At 46.3% G+C, this 26,472-nt stretch overlaps 1 protein-coding gene across 1 annotated transcript; it reads left to right on the forward strand.

The window, feature by feature from the left end:
- Positions 1–520: 520 nt before the first annotated feature.
- LOC122548030 (zinc-binding protein A33-like) lies at positions 521–25,173 on the forward strand. The gene is made up of 6 exons (XM_087979307.1): positions 521–947; positions 1,049–1,144; positions 1,238–1,471; positions 1,938–1,960; positions 3,099–3,214; positions 23,700–25,173. The coding sequence occupies exons 1-6, from the start codon at positions 537–539 to the stop codon at positions 24,248–24,250; spliced, it is 1,431 nt and encodes a 476-aa protein (XP_087835433.1). The 5' UTR covers positions 521–536; the 3' UTR covers positions 24,251–25,173.
- Positions 25,174–26,472: the final 1,299 nt, after the last annotated feature.

Here is a 26,472-nt window from a genome sequence, read left to right on the forward strand (position 1 = left end):
TATTGCACACATTAGAAACTCCATGGTTTGTTTGTTGGAACTGTTGGGAAAGTCTTTATTCTCCAAAGACTGTACAGACTCGAACGGCTAAAGAGATTGCGCGTGTATTTTTTTTAATGAATGAAGTAAATTTTTGAAATTAAAAAAATCTGCAGGCAAAAACAAGATCATGTTTCATAAAGCTAAACCTTGCAGTTTTTTGTGCATTTAATGAACATCTAGAGCATGAGCCCTCCCTTAGCATCCGTCCTACCCTCCCTTCTGTCTCACTGTCCCTCCACCAAAGGCAACTCTCCAGGCACCTTCACCCTCCTGGAATGGGGTTAAAACCCTGTCAGCGTCCTAAACCTGTTTCTCCTTCAAAAATTGTTTTTCCCTTGCTCCCAGGTCAAATCCTTCATAAACCATAGTTATTAATTACTCTTCTCTGATAATTGCAGTAAAATCCATCGGTAAGTGATTGAACTGAATGTGTTCACCAGCGCAGTCACATTGAAACTGAAAGTGGTTTGAATCAGGAAGTGCTGAGTGTGAACATGGCTTCCAGACAGCAGCTCCTGAGACTGACCGAGGAGGCAGTTTGTCCCATTTGTCTGGATTTTTTCACTGATCCAGTTACACTGGATTGTGGACACAACTTCTGCCGCTCCTGTATCACCCAGAGTTGGGAAAAGAAGGAGATATGCTCCTGCCCGGAATGTAGAGAGGTGTTTCCGGAAAGAAACCTCAGGATAAATCGAGCCTTAGCGAATCTGGCCGAGGAGTATCGAAAATTAAAGCTGGATCCGAAAGAGAAGGAAAGTAAACCTCACTGTGAGAAACATCAGGAAGATCTGAAGCTGTTTTGTGAAACTGACAGGAAATTGATCTGTCTGATTTGTAGAGATTCGCGGGAGCACAAAACTCACAACTTCCTGCCGATCAGCGAAGCTGTTGAAATCTACAAGGTAAAAGAGACAATATTTTGTAAAGTGCGCGTTTCATCACATATCCCTGATCCAACACTTAACCTAACACATCTATTCTTCAATTTCTTTCCCAATTACAGGATAAACTGAAATCTTCCTTAGATTCTCTCACAGAGAAGAAATCGAACGTTCTACAAACGGAAGTGACCCAGAAACGGAAGATTTCCGAAGTGAGGGTGAGCTCTCCCTGTGCTGATTTTCTGGGATCTCGGTTAGATTTGTTCCCTTTATCGCGGGACAATAATGAGGTCTCACATTTCATTTGGTAGGAACAGGCGAGCAGTCTGCAGACCCACATCACATCCGAGTTCACTAAAATGCACCAGATTCTCACTGAGAAAGAGCAGCGTTTACTCAAAGATCTCAGGGAAGAAGAGGAGAGGGTTGTAGAACCAATGGAGAAAACCCTTCGAGAGATTCAGGAGAATTTACATTCCACTGAGGATGAACTCTCAAAGTTGCAGAAACAGATGGAGCAAAAAGACGAATTGATCTTTCTGAAGGTGAGGGAAGATATTTCAGGTTATTTCAGACAGATTTCGGACATGATGACAACTGTAAAAATAATATGGAATGTCGTATAAAAAAGGTGAACTGACCTTGTGACTGTCCGGACTGGTCTGTTGTTGTCACTGAAGAAGGGTCAATGCTCCCGAAGCGTTCACTCTGATTTCTTTCCACAGATCCTTCCAAACCTGCTGAGATTTTCCAGTAATTTCTGTTTTTTTTTGACTAACCGCTGCCAAACTATCTGCAGATTCTCGGGAATACCGACATTTTCCCGGGAATGGATTGTGATTTTTTAATTTGTTTTGTTATTAACTCCATGTTCCCCAAATTTAATTGTCTCCTGGAACTCCCATTGTAATCCAGTTCCAATTCCATGTGGAGAGTGTGTTTGGGTGTCTGTCTGTCTCCTCCTGAAATCTGTTACTGCCAGCCTCACTGTTTGTGATTCATTTCTTTCAGGAGGAAGCTTGTCGGAAGAGAAGGTAGGACATGCTCTTTACTGAAACTCTGCACAGTTTGCTCAAGAACTCAGGGACGGGTAGTTATTGATTTATTTCCTGGTTAATGGTGCCGCTTTAAAGGATGATTCATCGTATAACAGTAACTCCGGTTATGGTTCACACACATGTTTTTTTATAAGAAGATTGTTACAGGTTTTAAACAGTATTAGATTTTACGAAACTGTTCTGCAGCATTGTAAACAATAACAAGATGCCTGTAAATACAGCCTGGTTCCAGGCTGGAAGTGATCACTGCCCTGATTTTGTGACTGTTTGTGTGACTGTGACCTTCCCCCTGACCCTGTGAGAGACAAATGGCCCATGTTTCCAGGGAATCACCATCCCTGTCACTGCATGGCTCCTGACCAGCCCTAGACAGTCAGAGTTGAAAGGGGGAATCATTTTTGATTCACTTTTTACGGCACTAACTCGCACCGCAGCCTTTATAAAGGGAAGAATAAATGTAAAATAAAAAAAATCTTTAATTACTGTAACGTAATGTTCTGAGTACATTGCATGAGAATTGGAAAGTATAGAAAAGTGTCACTGAGCTATTAATCCAGGTGATTGCTGTTGGTTTAAGCGGATCATAAAGGAGGAAAGAGGAATAGAAAGATGGAGAGGTTCAGGGAGGGAATTCCAGAGCTGAGGGTCTGGGCAGCTGAAGGTCCAACCTCCAATGGGGGGTGGGGGGAGAGACTAAAACCGGGCAGGAGGCTGGAAGTAGAGGAGTAGGATTCTCGGAGGATTGTGGGACCCTTGTATTACACAGTTGGATATGAGGCTATCAGATGTTTCCGTTTTTTTGTCTCTGTTCCACAAGCTCTGTTTATAATACGGCAAGGGGATGGAGGAAACATATATTATCTCCTGCGGTGTGTGATGTCTCAGTACCCTATCAGTTTTCAGGACATGGGCCTTTCTCTGGATCTGGGTGTTTCCGATCCTTGCCCATGCATTATCAAATTCTTGTTGGATCAGTTACAAAAATAAGATGAACATTTCACTTTCTAACCCATTGACTCAAACATGCAAAATGCGGAACGCTTGAATATTTAAATGTTTTCATAAATATTCGAACAACGCAGAGTTTGTGATGTCATCTGTTTAATGTTTACAGGATTGATGATGAGGAGAAGACACTCTCAGCTGCTGATGGCTCTCTGTCTCTCGGACAGTCCACTGGCCTTTTACAGTACACAGTCTGGAGAGAAATGATACACACTATTCACCCAGGTAAACACGTGTATTCATTTTCCTGATGGTAGATCCAGTTATGTAGGGTCTCAAAGGTCCCAGTTTACATTCTCACATCACTAGTTGTTAATTCTGGGAGACTCTCCCTGGAAACATTTTATTTTCTGTGGGTCCATTTGGAGAAGTGTCTGAAGCCATCAGCTCTGTGTGTCAGAGCAGTGAAGGTTTCTGGATTAGAGTGGTGCTGGAAAAGCACAGCAGGTCTGGCAGCATTTGAGGTGCAGGAAAATTGACGTTTCGGGCAAAAGCCCTTCATCAGAAATAGCCGTTCATCATCTATTCCTGATGAAGAGCTTTTGCCAGAAACGTCGATTTTCCTGCTGCTCAGATACTGCCTGACCTGCTGTGCTTTTCAAGCACCACTCTAATCTAGACTCTGGTTTCCAGCATCTGCATTCTTTGTTTTTACCCAGTGAAGGGTTCTGTCGAACCAGAGGAATAGAGCATGGAAACAGGATTTCTCGAGGAGACTGCGCTGGCTCCATCTGGTGTGACATTGGAGAAAAAAGTTTTCATCATAATATCAGGAAGGCATGTAGACATTTAAGAGCCAGTGTTAACAGGCACTTATCTAAAGGGGGTTGTGAGAGAAAATAAAAAACAGAAATTCCTTGGAAAGCTCCCCAGGTCTGCCAGCATCTGTGGAGAGAAATCAGAGTTAACCTTTCAGATTGAGTGACCTTTCCTCAAAGCTGATAGTAGCTGGCAAAAGTCGGTTTATATGCAGAAGGTACATTGGAGGAGGAGGTAAAGAGGAAATGATAGATGGTGATGGTCCCAAACACAGAGAAGTACAGTTAGAAAGACAAAAGAGTGGATAATGATTTGGTTCGGAGAGTGAATACCTGGTGATGGAGACTGTTAGTGCCAAATAATAGGCAGAGTGTAATGGCAGTGAAAACAAAACCTGGTGTGTTGGGTAGGGGGCTAGGTCACGGTAGAGCTCTGGGACCAGAATTATTGCCCTTGAAATTGAGTCCAGAGAACTGCAGGGTCCGGAAGTGGAAAATGAGATGTCGTTCTTCCAGACTGCACAGAGCTTCAGCGGAGCACTGCAGCAAGCCAGAGACAGAGATGATGCCCAGAGAACAGGATGGTATGTTAAAGTGGTTGGCAACTGGAAGCTCGGGGTCCTTTTTCTTAAATGGCAGAACACAGATGCTTTGTTTCCCCAATACAGAGTAGACCACTTTGTGAACAGTGAATGCAAGAGACTAGATTGTGTGAAGTGCTACCTCATCTTGCAGATGTGTTGGACCCTTGGATACTAGAGGTAAATGGGAAAGTGTTGTACCTTTGACAGTTGCTGAGAATATTGTCGTGGTGCGGTGGGTGGGTGTTGGGAGTGAAGGAAGAGAGCACCAGGGTGATTGGAAGGGAACGGTCCCTGTAAAAGGCTGACAACGGAGGGGAGGGAAATATATGCCTAGTGGTGACATCTTACTTGCAGGTGGCAGAAATGGTGTCTGATGCTCTTCTGGTTGTGGATGCTGGTGGGACTGTAGGTTAGGACAAGGGAAACACTATCGTTGTTGTGGCAGAAAAGAGAGGGGTTGCGGGCAGAAGTGTGGGAGGTGTCGGACCCGATTGAAAGCACTCTCAATGACAGTACTGGTGAATCCTCAGTTGAGGAAGGATGTGGGCATTTCCGCGGCTCGCTTCTCAAAGTGTGCTTTGTCGGAGTCGATGGAATGTAGACGGAGGAACTGGGAGGATGGAATAGAGTGTTTACAGGATGCAGGGTGTGAGAATGTATACTCTACGTAGCTGGAGAGATGGGATTATAGTGGATATTATTGGTCAGTCTATCACCAGAAATGGAAACAGACATGTCAAGGAAGAGAAAGAGGAATCACAGATCGACCAGGTGAAGGTGAGGGTGGTATGGTAGTTGGACATTAGCAGTGTGAGAATGGGGGGCGGGGGAGGGGGAAGAGGATGTGTGAGTGGGGAAGGTGGGATTTAGATAGTTTAGCGAAGAGAAGGAGTTGCAAATACTGAGTGATTGCATTGTGTAATGGAAGGTGTGTGATGTCTTACTGAAGTGGTCAATGATGAAAACTGTAGCAGATAAATATCAACTGAAAGAACTGTGAATGGTATAAATAAGAGACAAAAACAGAAGTTGCTGGAAAAGCTCAGCACATCTGGCAGCATCTGTGGAGAGAAATCAGAGTTAATGTTTCGGATTGAGTGACCCTTCCTCAGAACTGATGGCAGCTCAGAAAATGTCAGTTTATATGCAGACATTAGTGTGGGGATTGGGGTAAGGACTGTATGATATCTGGGCACAGAGCCTAAAGACAAGGAAGGACAGTTGGACAGACAAAGGAATCGAGAACAGTCTGACTCGGAGGATGAGGAACTGTTAATGGGGATGGTTTGTGGCTAACAATGGGCTGTGTGTAATACCAGACTCTGAATGATGAGGCCTGATGTGTTGGGGTTGAGGTAAGGACAATGGCGCGTTCAATTCTTAAAATTATTGAATTCGATATTGAGGCTGCAGAGTCCAGAAGTGGAAAATGAGGTGCGGTTCTTAGCAAGCCTGAGACAGAGATATTGGCCAGGGAACAGGGTGATGTTCAAAGGAGCAGGCAACTGGAAGCTCAGGGTCTTTTTTATAGACAGAATACAAGTGTGCAGCAAAGCGATCACACAGTCTATGCTTTATTTCCCTAATGGAGAGGAGACCACATTGTGAGCAGTGAATGCAGTAGACTAGATTAAATGAAGTACAGATAAGGCGTTGCTTCACCTGTTTGGGCCTTTGCATACTGAGGAGGGAGGAAGGAAATGGACAGGTGTACCATGTTCTGCAGTTGTAGACGAAGGTGCCATGAGGATGTGGGGGACTGTTGGGAGTGAGGGAACAATAGACCAGGGTGTCCTGGAGGAAACAGTCTCAATGGAAGGTGGACAAGGGAGGGGAGAGGAATATGTGTCTGGTGGAGGCAGAAATTATGGCTGATGATCTTCTGGATGTTGGTGCTGGTGGGATTGCAGGTAAGGACAAGGGGAACCATATCACTGCGGCAGGAAGGAACAGAAGGGGTTTGGGTTGAAATGTCAGAGAAGGGTTGGACCCAGTTAAGGGCCCTGTCAACAACAGTGCTGGGGAATCCATGGTTCAGAAAAAGAGTAGACATTTTCAAGGCTCCTTTGTTGAAGTTGGAAGGATCAGAATGAATGCGATGGAGACGGAGTAACTAGGAGAATGGAATGGAGTATTTATATGAAGCAGAGTCTGAGGATGTACAGGCCAGCTAACTTTGGGATACGGTGGGTTTATTGTGGATATTATTGGCCAGTCTATCACCAGAAATGGAAACAGGAATGTTGAGGAAAGGGAAGGGTGGATCAGGTGAAGGTGAGAACAGGGTGGAACTTGGAATCAAAATGAATAAACTTTTCCAATTCCAGATGAGAAAGGGAGGCAACACCAATGATATCATTGATATACCAGAGAAAGACTCATGTGTCAGACTGGAATGGGAACAAGAAATATTACACATACCCCATAAGGAGACAGGCAAAAATGGGGGCTTAGATGGGTACCTATGGCCACCCCTCTGACTGAAAACAATGAGGGTTGTTAAAAGAGAAGTTGAATGTGAGAATGAGCTCGGCCAAGGGGAGGCGAGTGGTGCGGGGTGAGGATGGTTCAGCCCTGTGTTCCAGTAAGAAGCAGAGAGTCTGAGACCATCCTGGTGGGGGATGGAGGTGTAGAGGGATTGCATCTCCATGGTAAAGAGGAGGCAGCTGAAGCCGCAAACTGGAAATTTTGGAATGGGCATAAAGTGTCAGAGGAATGGCGGATGTAAGTGAGCAGGGACTGCAGCAGGTGAGACAAGACTGAGTCATGGTAGGAAATGATGAGTTCTGAGAGGCAGGAGCAGAGAGAAAGAATGGGTCTGCCTGGGTAATCCTGTTTGTGTATTTTGGGAAGGAGGTCGAAGCGAGCTGTGCGGGGTTTTGGGACTATCAGCTTAAGGTAGTTGGAGTGGGGGCGGATCCCCAGGTGAAATGAGGTTGGTGACCGTGTTTGATGCAATGGCCTGATGTTCCATCATGGGGTCACAGGTTAGACGCTGATAGGAGGAGGTATCTGAGAGGGATCTCAGCTTCTGCAATGTAGTGGTCAGTTTGCCGACTACTACAGCCCCACACTGATCAGCAGACTTAATAACAAAGTCAGGATTGGATCTGAGGGCATGGAGCATGGTGCTGCCTCCGTCTCCCATTCAGAATTGAAAATGTTTATCGATCTTATTTCCAACTTCCACCTCACTCTCACCTCCACCTGGTCTATCTTTGAACCCTTCCTCAACATCACTGTTTCTTTTTCTGGGGATAGATTTGCCATTAATAATCCACAATAAGCCCACCAACTCCAAAACTTACCTGGCCTTTATATTTTCGCACCCTGCTCCCTGTAAAGTCTCCATTCCATTCTCCTAATTACTCCGTCTGCATCGCATTTTTTCTGACGATGTTAAGTTTGACAAGGGATCCTCCGAAATGTCCACGTGTTTCCTCAACCGAGGATTCGTCAGGGCCCTCAAGTGGGACCAACCTATCTCTCGAACTTCAGACTTCACCCCCTCTCTTCCCTTTTGCAATAGTGATAGGGTTCCCCTTGTTCTTTCCTACCATCCCAACAGCATCAACATACAGAAGATCATCAGCTGCCATTTCTGTCACTTCCAGCGAAATGCCACCACCAGACATCACACACCTCCCCTCCTGCAGGAACCATTCCCTTTGGGACACTCTGGTTACTTCCAACACCCCCTCACAGCATCATAGCACTTTGTCCTGCAACTACCGAAGGTGTAACGTGTGTCCATTTATTTCCTACTTCCTCAGTATCCAAGGGCCCAAACACACCTTCACCTTCCTGCAATTCTGACAATCTAGTCTACTGCATTTGCTGCTCACAGTGTGGCCTCCTCTCTACTGGAGATCTGAAGGGTCGACTTCAGAACACTTGCATTCCGTTTTCCAAAAAACGACCCTGAAATTCCAGTTGCCTTTTCACACACCACCCTGTAACCTAGTCAGCACCTCTGTCTCAGGTTTGCTGCAGTGCTCCAATGCAGCTCAGCGCAATCTGGAAGAACAGCACCTCATTTCCAGCCTGGGGATCCTGCAGACTCAATATCAAATTAAATAACTTTGGGATCTGAACTCTCCCATGTCCTTACCCCAAACCACACAACCATGCCTTGTTATCACAGAGTCTGTTATTACACACAAAGCATTGTTAGCAACTAACAGTTTCCATTAACTGCTATTCACTCCCCTACCTAGATCGTTATCCAATCCTTTGTCTATCTAACTGCTCTTCTCTCTCTTTGGGCTCAATCCCCACCTACCATTTACTTCTCACCCCTTCACCCCCCCAACCCAGCTTCTGTATATAAATTGACATTTCCCAGCTCCCATCAGTTCTGAGGAAGGGTCACTTCATCAGAAACGTTAACTCTGATTTCTCTGCACAGATCCTGCCAGACCTGCTGAGCCTGATAAATATCTACAGGTGTAACATAGTCTAATATTAAACAAGGCAGAGATATTTATAAATTTCCAGCTTGCAGGTAGTGAGGTTGTTCGAATCACAAAATCATTCCAATGTGGAAGCAGGCCATTCAGCCCATCGAATCCACACTGACTCTCAGAAAAGCATCCCTCCAGGCCCCAACACCTTCGCATATTCTTTTAACTCCACCTTTCCCGTGGCTAATACACAAAGCCTGCACTTTCCTGGACACAATGGACAAAAGCTGCACATCTTTGGACTGTGGGAGGAAACCAATGCAATCATGGGAGAATGTACAAACTTCATACAGTTACCTGATGCTGATATTGAACCCAGCTCCCCGGTGCTGTGAAGCAGCAGTAGTAGTCACGAAGCCACTGTTCCAATATTTTCAGTAATCCTATTGATCAAACAGTGATCCCAATGTCCGCTCATGACATTTTGGAGAGGTCCAATACAGTCTGAGTCGACTTATTCAATGTAATGTTCTTGGTCAGTTTTCCAAGGGCTCAGAATGTGAGAAGTTACAGGATGGTCTTGCCGGAGGAAGCAGATACCTGGAAAACTGCTATCACTTCCAAGTGAGGGAAGGGTGTGATTTGGAATATTGGGAATATGGCAGCAAACGAGCAGTGAGTCGCCACCCGAGCTACAAATCTTCACATGAACATTGAAAGCAAGCTAACATTTCGAGTCTAGATGACTCTTCATAAGTGCTTAACTTCCCTAGTTAACTGTCGCTGGCTCATCCCCTTCCTATAAATCTTTTGCCTCACTGAAATATATCTTTGCTGTGAGTCATGTGCTGTTCTTTTTAGCGTCTGCCATTGTTCCTCAAATATCATCGAATGTCCAACATAGAAAAATACAGCGCAGAACAGGCCAATTGGCCGTTGATGCTGCACCGACAAGTGTACTATTCTCAGCTCGACTCCCTACACTATCCCAAAATCATCCATGTGCTTATCTAAGGATTGTTTAAGTCTCCCGAATGTAGCAGGTACAGCATTCCATGCCCTTAACACTCTCTGCATAAAGAACTTTCCTCTGACTTAAATCTTTCACCCCGCAATTTGTAGTTATGCCCCCTCGTACATGCTGATGTCATCATATGAGTTAAAAGTATTTTACTGTCTACCCTATCTAATCCACTGATCATCTTGTATGTCTCTATCAAATCCCCCTTAGCCTTCTTCTTTCCAATGCGAACAGACCCAAATCTCTCAGCCTTTTCTCATAACACCTTCCCTCCAGAACCAGGCAACATCCTGGTAAATCTCCTCAGCACCTTTTCCAATGTTTCCACACCCTTCCTGCAATGGGGTGATCAGAACTGTACACAATATTCCAAGTGTGGCCGCACCAGCGTTTTGTTTAGTTGCAGCATGATATTGCGGTTCCAGAACTCGATCCCTCTACCAATGAAACCGAACACACCATATGCCTTCTTCACAGCACTATCCACCTGGATGGCAACTTTCAGGGATCTATGCACATGGACTTCAAACCCTCTGCACATCCACACTACCGAGAATCGTTAGATTGACCAAATACTTTGCCTTCCTGTTATTCTTCCCGAAGTGCATCACCTCACATTTGGCTGCATTGAACTCCATTTGCCATCTCTCAGCCTAATTCTGCAGTTTATCCAAGTCCCTTCCAACCTGAAACATTCTCCAAACTGTCCACTACTCCACCGACTTTACTATCATCTGCAAATTTACTAGTCCATCCACCTATGCCTGCGTCTAAGTCATTTATAAAAATGACAAACAGCTGTGGTTCCAAAACAGATCCTTGTGGCGCACGACTAGTAACTGGACTCCAGACTGAATATTTTCCATCAACTACCACTCGCTGCCTTCTTCCAGAAAGCCACTTTCTAATGCAAACTGCTAAATCACCCTCAATTCCATGCCTCTGTATTTTCTCCATCAGCCTACCATGTGCAATCTGATCAAAGTCCATGTATACCACGTCAACTGCCCTACTCTCATCTATGTGCTTGATCACCTTCTCAAAAACTTCCGTGAGGTTTATGAGACAAGACCTGCCCTTGACGAAACCATGTTGACTATCTGAAATCAAATTGTTGCTTGCTAGATGATTACAAATCTCATCTCTTATAATCCTTTCCAAGACCTTTCCTGCAACATAAGTAAGGCTCACTGGTCTATAATTATCTGGGTCACATCTGCTGCCCTTCTTGAACAATGGGATAACATTTGCAATCCTCCAGTCTTCAGGTACTAAATGTGAGACAACGACGACTCAAATATCAAAGCCAACGGCTCTGCTATCTCCTCCCTCGCTTCCCAGAGAATCCTCAGATAAATCCCATCCAGCCTATGGGACTTGTCTACTTTCATTCCTTCTAGAATTAATAACACCTGTGCATAACTAATCTCGATTCGTTCTAGTCTAATATCTCGTTCCTCATTCTTCACCTTCATAATATTCACCTTTTCCAGAGTGAACACCGATGAGAAATGTTCATTTCGCACCTCTCCGATTTCCACAGGGTCCACACTCACCTTCCCACTTCTGTCTTTGATTGGGCTGATCTGTAACTCTCCATCGTCTCATCTGTACCATCTTGCCTCATCAACACGTTAGCCTCCTTCTTCTGCTTCACAAGAGATGCAATTTCTGTGGTAAACCACGGTTCCCTTGCTTTATCACTTCGTCCCTGCCTGTCAGGGACATACCTAACAAGGACATGCAATATCTGTTCCTGAAACCTCCTCCACATTTCAATAGTCTGCATCCCCTCCATTCTATGCTACCCCATTCTATGCATCCTGATTCTTGCCTAATCGCACTATAATTGCCCTTGCCCCATCGATAACTCTTGACCTGTGGTATGTACCTATCCCTTTTCATCGCTAAACTAAGCGTAACTGAAGTATGGTCACTCTCTCCAAAATGCTCATCTACAACTAAATCAAACACCTGGTCTGGTTCATTGCCGCGTGGCATGGTGGTTCAGTGGTTAGCACTGCTGCCTCACAGCACGAGTGTCCCAGGTTCGATTCCAGCCTCGGGTAAGCTGTCTGTGTGGAGTTTGCACATTCTCCCCATGTCTGAATAGGTTTCCACCGGGTGCTCTGGTTTCCTCCCACAGTCCAAACATGTGCAGGTCAGGTGGATTGGACATGCTAAATTGCCCATAGTGTTAGGTGCATTTGTCATAGGGAAATAGGCTGAAAATGTGTTGCTGGAAAAGCGCAGCAAGTCAGGCAGCATCCAAGGAGCAGGAGAATTGACGTTTCGGACATAAGCCCTTCTTCAGGAATGAGGAAAGTGTGCCAGCAGGCTAAGATAAAAGGTAGGGAGGAGGGACTTGGGGTAGGGGCGTTGGGAATGCCATAGGTTGAGGGAGGTCAAGGTGAGGATGATAGGCTGGAGTGGGGTGGGGGCGGAGAGGTCAGGAAGAAGATTGCAGGTTAGGAAGGCGGTGCTGAGTTCGAGGGATTTGACTGAGACAAGGTGGGGGGAGGGGAAATGAGGAAACTGGAGAAATCTAAGTTCATCCCTTGTGGTTGGAGGGATCCCCGTCGGAAGATGAGGCGCTCTTCCTCCAACCGTCGTGTTGCCATGGTCTGGCGATGGAGGAGACCAAGGACCTGCATGGCCTTGGTGGAGTGGGAGGGGGAGTTGAAGTGTTGGGCTACGGGATGGTTGGTTTGGTTGGTCCGGGTGTCCCAGGGGTGTTCTCTGAAACGTTCCGCAAGTAGGCGGCCTGTCTCCCCAATATAGAGGAGGCCACATCGGGTGCAGCAGATGCAATAGATGACGTGTGTGGAGATGCAGGTGAATTTGTGGCGGATATGGAAGTGTCCCTTGGGGCCTTGGAGGGAAGTAAGGGGGGAGGTGTGGGCACAAGTTTTACATTTCTTGCGGTTGCAGGGGAAGGTGCCGGGAGTGGAGGTTGGGTTGGTGGGGGGGGGTGTGGACCTGACGAGGGAGTCACGGAGGGAGTGGTCTTTTCGGAATGCTGATAGGGAAGGGGAGGAAAATACATTCCTGGTGGTGGGATCCGTTTGGAGGTGGCGGAAATGACGGCGGATGATACGCTGGAAATGGAGGTTGGTGGGGTGGTAGGTAAGGACCAGTGGGGTTCTGTCCTGGAGGCGGTTGGAGGGGCGGAACTCAAAGGCGGAGGAGCGGTAAGTGGCAGAGATGCCAGGGAGGGTATCGTTGACTACATCTGCGGGGAAACTGCGGTCCTTGAAGAAGGAGGCCATCTGGGTTGTACGGTTTTGGAACTGGTCCTCCTGGGAGCAGATGCGGTGGAGATGAAGGAATTGGGAATATGGGATGGCGTTTTTACAGGGGGCAGGGTGGGAGGGAAATGGGTCTGGGTGGGTTACTGTTTGGAGGGTAGGTGTGGGCTTGTTGGGCCTGTTTCCACACTGTAGGGAGTCTAATCAGTACCAAGCACCAGATCCAGTGTAGCCGCCCATCTTGTCGGCCCTTCGATATACTGTGTCAGGAAACCTTCCTGTACACACTGGACAAAAACTGATCCATCCGATGTACGAGAGCTATAACATTTCCAGTCAATATTGGGAAAGTTAAAGTCCCCATAATGACCACCCTGTTCTTTTCACTCCTACTCATAATAATTTTGCTAATCCTCTCTTCCACCTCCCTGGATTATCTTTGATGCTAAGTGCCTTCCCCAATCCACTCCAGCAAGCTAAGCCGTCATTCCTTTGCAATTACCCTTGTTTAAGTTTCGCACAGTTATTTTCCAACCAAGATCCTCCCTTTCAAACTGAATGCTACATTCCTCCATGTTATGGTCAGTGGAGACTCTGACATCATGTATCCAACCTGCCTCAGTACACATCACCAGATTCAAATTGGCAAATACAAGGTTAGATTCACAATATTATTATTCCAGGAAACTATATACTCATGGCTCCCTCTACTACTCTCACTGTTTAAATCAACATGCTGATAAAAGTCACCCAGGTTTAATGTTACTTGCACTTTTTATGTCCTGATTATTATCTGCCCCACTGTGTAGCTACTTATTGGGGTCTTACAGACCATTTCTGCCAAACTACTTACTTTATTTCTTGCCTTCACTCATGTGGAGTCTATATTCTTCTGATTTCAGATTATTTCATGCTGTTGTATTTACTGCATCCCATATCAACAATGGTACCCCATCGCACTTTCCTTTCTGCTTGTCCTTTTGAAATTTACATTTTTGCGACATGCAGTATCCCCTCTTGTTTTTTGAAAAAGTAACAAAGTGGATTGATGAGTGCAAAGCAGTGAACGTGATCTTAATGAATTTCAGTAAGGCATTCGACAAGGTTTCTCATGATAAACTGGTTATCAAGGTTAGATCTCATGGAATACTGAGAGAATTAGCCATTTGGATACAGAACTAACTCGAAGGTAGAAGACAGAGAGTGGTGGTGGAGGGTTTCTTGTCAGACTGGAGTAGTGTAACCAGTGATGACCACAAGGATCGGTGGTGGGTCCACTACGTTTCATCACTTATAAAAATGATATGAATGTAAACATTGGAGGATAGTTAGCACGTTTGCAGATGACTAAACGGGATCATGATCAGATGGGCCAATGGGCCGAGGAGTATCAGATAGACTTTGATTTAGATAAACGTACGGTGCTGCAATTTGGAAAGGCAAATCTGAGCAGAACTTACACACTTAATGGTCAGGTCCTGGGGAGTGTTGCTGAACAAAGAGATGTTAAGAGTGCAGATTAATATTTCCTTGGAAGTGAAGTCGCAAGTAGATAGGTGAATGAAGAAGACATTTGGCATGCTTTCCTTTCTTGATCAGAGCATCGAATACAGGAGTTGTGAGGTCATATTGCAAATGTACAGGACTTTGGTTAGACCAGTTTTGGAATACCGTGTGCAGTTCTGATCTCCCTCCTATTGGAAGGCTGTTGTGAAACTTGAAAGAGTTCAGAAAAGATTGACAAGGATGTTGGAGGGAATGGAGGAATTGAGCTAAAAGGAGAGGCTGAGTTGGCTGGGGCTGTTTTCCCTGGAGCATCAGAGACTGAGGAGTGACCTGATATAGGTTTATAAAACCATGAGGGGCATGGATAGTATAAATAGACAAGATCGTTTCCCTGGGATAGGGAAGTCTAGAGTAGAGGGCATAGGTTTAGGGTGAGAGTTAAAATGGACTTAAGGAGAAATGTTTTCATGCAAAGGATAGCGCATTATTGGAATGAGCTGCCAGAGGGAGTGGTGGAGATTGTCACAATTACAATATAAAAAATGCACCTGGATGGGTATATGAAGAGAATCGATTCAGAGGGATATGGACCAAGTGCTGGCAAATGGGACGAGATTATGTTATGATATCTGGTCTGCACAGGCGAGTCAGATTGAAGAATATATTTCCGTGCTGTACATCTCTCTGACTATATGACTCTCAATTAGAGAATCAATCTGTGAACAGTGATGTCACAGAAAGCGCATTGTGATGATGAAATGTCATCTGTTTTGATGATATCAGTTGTGGTGGAAAGGTTCAGTGGTACAGAGGGAACAATACATTGCATTGTTCCTAATAGTAATGCAGGAGATTACAAAGAGGTCCTCGATGGAAGCAATACCTGTATTATTCCCTGTTCCATGTGCTAGTGAAAGTAGGAATAGGAGGATAATGTGCAGCTAAGGAGCTGATGTCAGGTGCAAGAATTCAAATGTTTGGACTCCGGGACCTTTGCTGGGATAGAAGTGACCTGTCGAAGACAGATGGGTTGAAGCTGAATTCGAAGGGGATCAATATCCTGAAAGGGAGATTTGTTAGTGCGACTTGGTAGGCTTTAAACTAGTAAGGCGGGAGGGGGTGTATTTATGGGACTCAAAGAGATAGTGAGAAAAGAAATAAGGTAAAGTAGATAATAGGAGCAAATTAAGTACTCAAGGTAGGCAGGAGCACAGGAGAGAATGAGGTAAGACTGAGCAACTGAACTGCATCTATTTAATGCAAGAGGCCTGACAGATAAAACCGATTAACTTAGGGCATGGTTGGGAACACAGGATTGGAATATCATAGCTTTTACTGATGAAACGTGGCTCAGGGAAGGGTAGGGTGTCATTGTAAAGATAGAAAGGGAGGCAAGAAAGGAGGGGTGTGGCATTTTTAATTTAAGATAACATCATGGCTGTACTGAGGTAGAATACTCCTGGAGACCATCCAGGGAATTTATTTGGGTGTAACTAAGAAAGACCTCATTGGGATTGCAGAAAAGCTCGCAAATAGACAGTGGGAAATTGAGAAGCAACATGCAGAGAGATCTCAGTTATCTATAAGATTAATAGGGTTGTAATAATAGGGAATTTTAACTTTCCAAGCATAAACTGGGAATGCCATTGTTCTAAGGAGTTGGATTCAATATCCGGATGCACCTGTTTTCCCTGGAGAGTCGAAGGCTGAGGGGTGACCTTAGCGAAGTTTATAAAATCATGAGGAGCATGGATAGGGCAAATAGAAAAGCTAGGAGTGGGGGAGTCCAGAACTAGAGGGCAGAAGTCTATGGTGAGAGGGATACAATTTTAAAAAAATCTCAGGGGAAATTGTTTCATGCAAAGGGTGCTGCGTGTATGCAGTGAGATGCAGAGGAAATTTTCGGGGCTGGTACAATTCCAACTTTTAAAAGACATTTGGATGGGTACACAAGTAGTGAGGTTTAGAGGGACATGGTCCAAGTGCTGGCAAATGGGACGAGATTAGTTTGGATGAGTTGGTCCAAAGGGTCTGTTTCCATGCTGTGTACCTGTATGAGTCTAACAACATCTTCAGTGAGGCCACATGGGGAGAACTTAATAAAAATTGGGGATTACATTGTTAGGTAAGTACTATAGACCCACACCAGTCAGAGATTAATCGCTGACAGGTAGAGAAATCTCAGAGAAGTGAAAAAAGCAAAAGGGTTGTAAAATCGGTGGAATTCAGCTTCCCCAGGATGAACTCGGACAGACAAATCGTGAAGGGCTCGGACAGGACAGAATTCATACAATGTCTCCACGTGATCTTTTTAAGGCAGTGTGTAGAAAATCCAACAGGAGACAGGGCAGGGCTGGAACAACTGAGATTCATCAAGATGTTGGCTGGGCTGGCGCATTTCAACTCTGAAGACAGACTCGATCAGTTGGAGATGTTCTCATTGAAGCAGGGAAGGCTGAGGGGAGAACCTGATGAAGTTGTAGAAAGTTATGAGGAATGGAATGGATAATAACAGGTGCATAGATTTAAGAGAAGGAGCAGACGTTTTCGAGGGGAATTGAGGCTGATATTTTTCCCCCAGATCGTGGTCGGCATCAGGACCTCACAGCCTGAAAGGAGATAGAAATCTTTGCAGCATTTAGGAAGTTCTTCAAATGGAGCAATAGGATGGAAGCAGACTCTTCCATCGAATGAGTCAACACAGAACAGATATCCTCAACAGACCCTAGTCCCATTTGCCAGCATTGGGTCCCTATCCTGCGAAACCGTTCCTATTCATATTCCCATCCTGATGCATTTTAAATGTTGTGATTAGACTAAACTCCACCACTTCCTCTGGCAGACCATTCCATACACGCACCACCCTCTGCATGAAAACGTTACCCTTCAGGTTCTTTTAAAATCTTTCCTAACTCATCTTAAATCTGTGCCCTCCAGTTCTGGAGGCACCTACTATGGGGAAAGTACATTAGCTATTCACCCTATCATTGCCCTTCACGGTTTTATAAACCTCTAAAAGGTCACCCCTCAGCCTGCAATGCTACAGGGAAAAAAGTCCCCAGCCTATTCAGCCACTCCCTATAACTCAAACCTTCCAGTTCCAGCAACAGCCGTGCAAATGCCTTCCACTCACTCTCAAGCCTCACAACACACTTACCCCATGGTAGGGTGACCAGAATCACACTCCAGTGTGCTGCACAGCCACAACATGATGCCCCAACTCCAATACTCAATGCCCCAACTCCAATACTCAATACTCCGACCGATGAAGGCAAGCATGCCATGCTCTCTCTTCACCACCCTGTCTATCTGCAATTCCAGCCCAAGGAACCATGTACCTACACCCACAGCACTCCCGCTCAGTGACACTCCCCAGGGCCACACCATGAACTGTAATAGATCTGGCCTGGTTTGCCCGACCAGTATTCAACACCTCACATTTATCCAAATATACCTCCATCTGCCACTCCTCAACCCACTGGCCCATCTGATCAAGGTGCCATTGCAGTCAAATATAATCTTTTTACTGTCCAGTGGACAATATTTTCATGTCACCTGCCAGCTTATGAACCATGTTAGACAAACGGAGGCAGGGAGAACACAGCAAGTCAGGCAGCATCAGGAGGCGGAGAAGTCGACGTTTCGAGTGTAACCCTTCTTCAGGACTGAGGATGCGTGAGGGGGGAGCTGCAGATAAAGAAGGTGTCGGAAGTAGGGTGGTGAAGTGGGGCTAGGTGAAGACAGACAGAGGGTAAGACCTGGTTCGTCGATGGATGGAATGAATTCATTGATGGCTAGAAGGTGTGCCGGGTGGGGGCGTGCTGGGAAGCGAGTAGGGGATGGGAAGGGAGGTGATTTGAAAATGAAGAAATCATTGTTGAGTCCTAAGGGCTGTAGACCACCGAAACGGAAGAGATGTTGTTCCTCCAGTTTGGGGGTTGACTCATTGTGGCAATGGAGGAGGCCAAAGATGGTCATGTCAGAAAGGAGTGGGAAGGGGAATTAAAAAGGCAGTGACTGGGAGGTCTGGTCGGCCCCTACAGACCAGGCTGCGATGCTCAGCACACTGTTCCCTCAATTTACGTTAGATCTCTCCAATGGAGAGAAGACCACATCAGGAGCACCTCATGCAGTAAACTAGGTTGGAAGAGAGGCAGGTGAACCTCTGTCTCACCTCGAAGTACTGTTTGGGGCCCTGGAGGGTGTGGTGTATCGGCAGGTTTTGCACTTTTTCCGGTTGCAGAGAAAGGTACGTTAGAGTCCTGGTGCATGGTGGGGGTGCTTGTGGGGGGCTGTCGGTGGTGAGAGTTGCACAAACCGAGGACTGGTGACGGGAACAGTCCTTGTGGAAGGCAGAAAGGAGTGGGCAGGATGATGTTATTGAAGGTAAGGTGAAGTTGTAGTTGGCAGAAGTGTTTGAGGATGATGTGTTGGATGCGGAGACAGGTGGGGTGGTAGGTGAGGGCAAGAGGGTCTCTGTCTTTACTGTGTTGAGATGGGAATGTTTCGAGCAGTGGAACAGAGAATGGATGTGAAGTGGTGTAGGTCTGTCTGGATAACGGGGGTGGAATGCACATTGTTTGAATTAGGTGGACACCTGGGAGGCTTGTGAGCGGAATGTCTCCTCGTCCAAGCAGATGTGGCGGAGGCAGAGGATTTGGGAGAATGGGGTGGAGTTCTTGCAGGATACTGGGTGGGACAATGTATGGTCCAGGTAGTTGTGAGAGTCTGTGGGTTTATAGTAACCATCCATCTGGTGAATGTTGCCGGAGATGGAAACAGAGAGACCAAGAAGGGGATGGAGTTGTCCGAAACGGACCAACTTACAAACCATGCCTCCGTTGTTCCAACCCAAATGATTTATATATAGGTCCAAAAGCAGTGGGATCCAGCACACCGCTGGTCGCCAGTCTGAAAAGCAACCTTCTACCATCACACTCTGCCTCCTACCTTCAATCCAATTTGTACTGTGTCAGCTAGTTCCCCCGAATCCCATAACCTTACTAACCAGTCAACCCTGAAAATCCCTGTTGAATGCTTTGCTGACGTCCATAAGGACAACATCTACTCCAATCCTTTAATAATCTTATACATCTCAATCAGATCCCCTCTCTAGACTCAAGCATATGCAAGCCCAGTCGCACCAATCTTTCAGCGTAAGATAGTCCTGCCATTCCGGGTATTGACCTCGTGAACCTACGGTGCACTCCCTCAATCGCCAGAATGTCTTTCCTCAAATTTGGAGACCAAAACTGCACACAATATTCCAGGTGCGGTCTCACCAGGGCCCTGTACAGCTGCAGAAGGATCTCTTTGCTTCCTTCTCGCGGATTCTCTCAATAACTAAAAGATAACAATTTTTTACTGCAATATTCACCTTACCTCAGCAAAAAGATTAACCTTCTCAATTACTCACTGTTCCTGCATTGAACATTTTCTGTCTCATACAGTAGAACACCAAGATCACTCTGTCACTGGCAATTCTGCAGGTTTTCTCTGTTTTAGGAATGCTCCTTGTTTTAAAAATTCTTCCTTGTCAAGACTTTCTTCCGTCTCACATCTCTCCGGCCTCACACTATCCCCATTCTCTCACCCCGACAACTCCCATTACCACCCTGAAGTTGTCCTATCTCCTCAGAATAACGTAAGTACTTAATCACAACTGACTGATGCTGTTGCAAATATTTGCAACATCCCCATAAACACATCTTTGGCAAAAAAAAAAGGCTAACTGAAACCCAGGTTCTCATAGGTGAGGTGTCAGAGAGAGAGCGGGTAAAAAAAAACTGACTGCTTTCCAAACCAAACCAAAACCAGAGTTAAGCTGACCCAGGGGACCTGGAAACTCCCCTTCGATTGTACAAGTGTTTATTTAAACTTGAAAGCCTTTTGCATGAGGCAGTATCTGTTATCCATGATCAATTTGGCTCGAAAACGAATACAAACCAGAGACATCGGAATCTGTGTTCTCACCTCTCTAAAAAAAACAAGGACAACCGAACCTTAATTAAGCAGCAATATCGTCACACCCATCACTCACCCCCACACTCTCTGCCTTGCCCCACACATCTCCCTTTCACTTCCTCCTCCCATTTCCCTGATTCTCCTCGTTCGAGTCATCCTACTCATTTTCATTCCCATCCCCCTTGCTGCCAATTTCCCTCTCATTTTCCCTTACACCCTGCCTCTCCCCTCCTCTACACTCATGAACTCTCACACAGTCCACCTCTTTATTCACCCCCTCACTCTCTCCTCAGTTTCCTTGTCCCTATCCCTCACTGCATGCCCCTTCCATCTCCATACAGGCACCACTCTCCTCACCCTCCCACCCCATCACTCTTGCATGGATTTCACTCTTCACGCCCTCCCTCTAACCAACACTCCCTCCTGATCTCCTAACCCACTCTCTCCTGCTCTCAATGTTTCTCTTATGCTCACTCCCCACTCCCATCTCTGACCCTACTCTCCCTACCCACCCCCAACCTCTCCCACTCTCTTTCTGCCGTCCAGCTCACTCTCCACTCACTGTTCCCTCTTATTCACTGTCCCCTTTAGCTCAACTTCCCATCCCGAGCACTCTCCCCTCGATCTTGGTGTGTATCTGTGATTAGCCATCCCTTAGTCCGGCAGAACCAGGCCTCAGTGCATTCTCCACCCTCTAACCCACACACCTCCACATTCCTCACATCCATCCATTCCTCCTGATTGTGCACCATTCAGTCCTCCGCCACCCTCCCTTCATTGTCCTACCTTCACAATTCCCTCTCCCCTCTACCTCACTCTCCCATCCTCACTCTCCTTGCCACTCCATATCCCCCTGACAGTCTGCTTGCCCACACCTCCCCATCAATGACCCCTCACTCCCTTGTGCTCTCCCATTCCCCCTCGATCTCACATCCCCCTCCTGATCAATCTTCCTACCGTCAGCTCACTCTTCCCTCTCCCTTACTATCCACTCGAGCACAGCTTCCCAATCTGGTCATTCTCCCCATAACCTCACTGTGCTCTCACCCTCTTCCTTGCACAGCCCCCACTCCTATCTCACAGTCGCCCTCTCCCTCCACTCCATTCTCCATAATCACTCTGCCATGATTTCCCCCACCACTGATTCTCCTTCCTCCTTTAATCTTGCCTCCTCAAACTCCTCTTCCCCATCACACTTGCCTCCACTCTCTCCCCTTCACCTCATCGTCAAGTTCACTCATCTCCTCCACATTCCACAGACTTCCTCAACTTCCCAGACCCGACTCTGTCCTTCCTTTGAAGCCCCTATCCTACATTCCCCTCATCTTAACTCTCCTCTCCCCTGCACAGACTCCACGTCATCCTCCAGTTCACTCACCTCCAGAATTCCCACAAGACCTTATTTTACACTCTCTCACTTCCTCACATGGATTCATTCTTTGTCTTCTTAACATATCCTTATGTCACTCCCTGCCACTCACCCTCCTCTCCCACCCACTCTCACCTCCCATGGTCAAAATGAACCTGTATTTCTCCCCTCCAGCTCAGCCATCCCTTCCTCCTCACTCCCACCTCCCTTTCTCTCTTCCCCTCACTCACTGTATCCCCATCTCTCAACCCCCCCCAATCATTCTCCTGATCTCCAAACCTCAAATGTCCACTTATTTTGCAGACCTCCTGTTGTCACCCTCCCATTGTGTATTATAACTCACTCTCCCCTACAGCATTCCAAATAGTCCCCTCCCTTCATAAAACCACCACACCCTCACCCTCTCTCAGATTCCAATCATTCCCTCCTCCATCACTTACTCCATTTCTTCACTCTTCCATTCCCTGCCCTGGAATTAAGTACCTCCCCTCATTTCCTCCCATTCTCCAGATGCTCCCCTCTCCTTCGCTAAACTCTCCTTTACAATGCAACCTCACTCTACCCCTCCCTCAGTATCCCCACTCCCTTGAGGCTCATCACTCCTGCCTCCCCTCACTATTCGCATTCCCACCCCCTCATATCACCTCACTGTCCCCTTTACTTTTGCATTTACCAGCCTTCCACTTACTGTCCCCTGCCCGAATCTCCCTTCCCCTTACCCTCATGCTCACTTCCTCTTGTTATCGCACCCTCATGATCACTTCCCCATTCCACTCCCCTCCTCTTTTTCTCCCCTTCCTCTCACTTTCCCTTCCCCATTTCATCATCGTCACTCTCCTACTCACTCTCCCCTCCTAATTTGTCTCTTCCTCCTGGACCTAAGCATCTCCCTTTCCAGTCTATGCCCCATCTCTCTCTCTCTCTCTCATTCTGCCCTCTCCCTAATATTACCCTTCCCCACCCTGTCCATACCGTTCACTCTCACTAAACTCTTCACTTTCCCCACCTCTCCCATACCCCCTCAATCTGCCCATCACTCTTCCCTCCTCCTCCTGGCCCCCACCATCTGATACTCCCCTATGCTGTGCCACACCCTTGTTATCCCCTTCCGCTCGCTCTCCTTTCCCACCCCTTAGTTCTTTTTCTCCCTCCACTTCTGCCACACTCTCTGCTCCCTCGCTCTCCCCACACGTTCTGCTTCAGTTTACCCCCTCTGCGCACTCCCCCTTGCCACTATCATTACACTTCACATCCACATAATACCCCCCTTCTTCTCCCCACTCCTCCTGGCTCCCCAGATGATCCCATCCCAAGGGATACCCTTTCCAAGCACTCTCACCTGAGCACTCAACCCTTCCATTGCTCACCTCCTTCTGAGCTCTTCCTCATTCTCCACACCTCTCTCTCTCTCATACTGCCCCTTCACTCAGCTCTCCTCTCTTTCCCATCTCTCCTCACTCACCACCCTCTACCCCACATCACCTCACTCTCCCCCTCTCTTTAACCTTCCCCTCCCTCCTGCGATAGGGTTAATGTTCGGGTTCTGTTCTTTCTGTGCACTTAATTTCCCCACTCACTTCCCTCCAAATGAACCCTGTCATCTCTCTCACTCCTCCCTCCATCCCTCCTCCTTACCCATCCCTCCTCCTTATTCCTCCACTCATCACTCACTATACTCTTTCTCCCTCCCTCACTCCACTTTCCTTATCTCCTCCCCTTGTTCAAATTCTCTTTTTCCAGACTCTCTTCATCTTCCCTTCTCTCCCATCCCCCTCCATCGCTCAACCCCTCACTTCCTGCTCCCCTTGCTCACCCTCCCTCCCTCTCTCTGACGATGTTATTTGATCTCTCCCCCAGCTCCAGCCTCTCTGAATCTGGATCCGAACACAGCGAATCCCTGGCTCATCCTGTCTGAGGACCGGACCAGTGTGAGACTCGGAGACACAGAGCAGCCGTTCCCTGACTCCCCGGAGAGATTTGATTCCTGGACCTGTGTCCTGGGATCAGAGGAATTCACATCAGGGAGACATTACTGGGAGGTGGAGGTGGGGGAGAAGACGGAGTGGGGTCTGGGAGTGGCCCGAGAGTCTGTGGAGAGGAAAAGGGAGATCATCCCGAGCCCGGAGACCGGATTCTGGATTGTGGGGCTGTTTCCCGGAGATGGATATTTTGCCGCCACCTCCCGCTCACTGACCCCCTTCTCCCCGAGTGTGAATCCCTGGAAGATCGGGGTTTTCCTGGACTATGAGGGTGGACAGGTGTCATTTTACAATGCGGACACCATGTCCCATCTCCACACTTTCACCCACACTTTCACTGAGGGGGTCTTTCCCTTCTTCTGTCCGGGATTGAATGACGACGGGAAAAACTCCGCCCCGCTGACAATCTGCGGGATTAAAGGGCACTGACAGATCCATCCCATAATTTCACCCCGTCCCCCTGCTTCCTGACAGCTGTAAACTGATGGGGGTCGGTCTCAGTCTGGGGTAGACAAGAAACAAACAGAAGCTCAATTGTAGAGAGGGACTGACTGGGTAGAGTGAGCTGTGAGCTGCAGGAACCCCGGGACCTTCCTGCCTGTAATGTTGCTCCACAGGCGGGAGGTGGCGCTACATGACGGTGCTGGGGATGTGTCAGTCAGTGATTCTCAGAATGGGCTCAGGGGAGTCTTTCCAAGGGGAACACCAAATCATTTCACTGCAGGGTCAGTGGAGTCTTTCCTGGGGGCGACCAAATCATATGCCTGCGGGGTTAGTGGGGTCTTTCCAGGGGGACTGGGCTCAGTCAAAATAAATATGTCAGACTGATCTTCTTTCGACTTCCATCATGTGTCAGTAATGTACATGACTTAGTAACATCGCGAAACTGATCTTGTTTTGCTCAGGTTTGTAACTATTGTCCAGAATGTTGCTGCTCTTTCATAAAATTGGAAAATTTGAAAACCTCAGATTTGAACTGATTATTTATGTCATGATCAGATTATATTTAACCATGTTTGAAATCGTTCAGTTGGTACATACTGCAATGTAGTTGGAGTCACTGCTATTGCATATCCCTGAGTTATTGCTCTCTCATCATTATCTACAGTGAAATAATCCTTAAGTCACCACAACAAAAATGTCTGTTTGATAAAAATCCTTACTCTCGCACTCTGTGCACAGAACCTATACAGATTTTGTCACTGTTTATGCTTATGTAATTATAATTTATATCGGAGTGCAGTATCAAATTTGAAAATAGTTTCTTCAATCAAATCAACATCTGTGATCTACTAGAGTGAAAGCAAGGTTTCTAAAAAGAATTACTTCATCAATAAATCCAAGAGAGTAAACCTGTTAAGGTTTTATTTGTAAGTTTGTCCAGAATATGTATCGTTATACCCTGCATTCCAACTTCATCTGGATTATTTTAAAATTCACTATTTCAAGTCAATGGAATGTGAGCTATCTGGAAATTATCCCACATTTACTCTGGATCTTCAGTCATTGCTACCTTAGAGGTCTTAGAGTCAGAGATTGATAGAGTCCTGCATATAGAGCGATGCCCTTTGGCGCAAACTGTCCATGCCAACCAAGTGTTCTATGTACACTAACCCCATTTCCGTGCACTTGGCCCGTATCCTTCTAAACCTTTCCTATTCATGTATTTATCCAAATTTCTTTAAAATGTTGTTGATGAACCCAGATCATCCGCTTCAACTGGCAGCTTATGCTGTATGCAATCTATTCTCTGTGTAAAATAATTGTCCCTAATGCAGTGATCTGTCCTGAGACCCCGTATATTAATAATCTGGATGAGAATGCAGGTGGTCTGAGCTTGTAATGTGTGACATGATCATAAAAACCCAGACTGACACTTGAGTGCAGTGCTGAGGGAGTGCTACAGTATTGGCACTGCAGTCCAATCAATGACACTTTGACCCAAACCTTATGGAGGGTTGAATATAAAAAAAGATCCCACAGCCAATATTTATCTCTCATTAAACATTGAAATGATTAGATGATATGTTCACATTGTGGTTTTTGGAAGCCTGCTCTGTACAGACTTATGAATACAATTCTGAAATACTTCATAGACTGTAAGAAGCCTTGAGGTTTCATTAAAGGTGCTATGCAAATATCAGTCTTTTTATTTGAGGCATTCAATTGGTTATTCAGGATCTTGACAGGGTCAGTGTACCATGTTATCACTTGCGATGGTGACAAGGAGTTAGAAAGATAAGACATTCACTAATATATCCAGTTGACAGCTTCCCCTCTGCTGACTATAAGATGCAGCAGCAGAATGAGGTCATACACCAATCAGGTTTCCTCCATTATTTGATCGTGGCTGATATATTTCTCAGTCCCCATTCTCCTGCCTTCCCCCTGTAACCCTGGTCCCTTAACTAATCAAGAAGCTATTCATCTCAGTCTTAAACACACTCAATGACTTGGTCTCCACATCATTCTGCAACAATGAGTTCGACAGATTAAATACCCTCTGGCTGAAAGAAATTCCTCCTCATCTCAGTTATGGAGTCAAAGAGTCATAGAGTTGTTCAGAATAGAAGCAGACCCTATGGTCTAATTTGTCCATGCCAACCAGATATCCTAAATTAATCTAGTCCTATTTGCCAGCACTTGGCCTA

This window comes from Chiloscyllium plagiosum, unplaced genomic scaffold (genome assembly GCF_037043375.1).
Source record: "Chiloscyllium plagiosum isolate Xiang-an unplaced genomic scaffold, Cpla_swu_hap1 HiC_scaffold_35, whole genome shotgun sequence".
NCBI lineage: Eukaryota > Metazoa > Chordata > Chondrichthyes > Orectolobiformes > Hemiscylliidae > Chiloscyllium > Chiloscyllium plagiosum.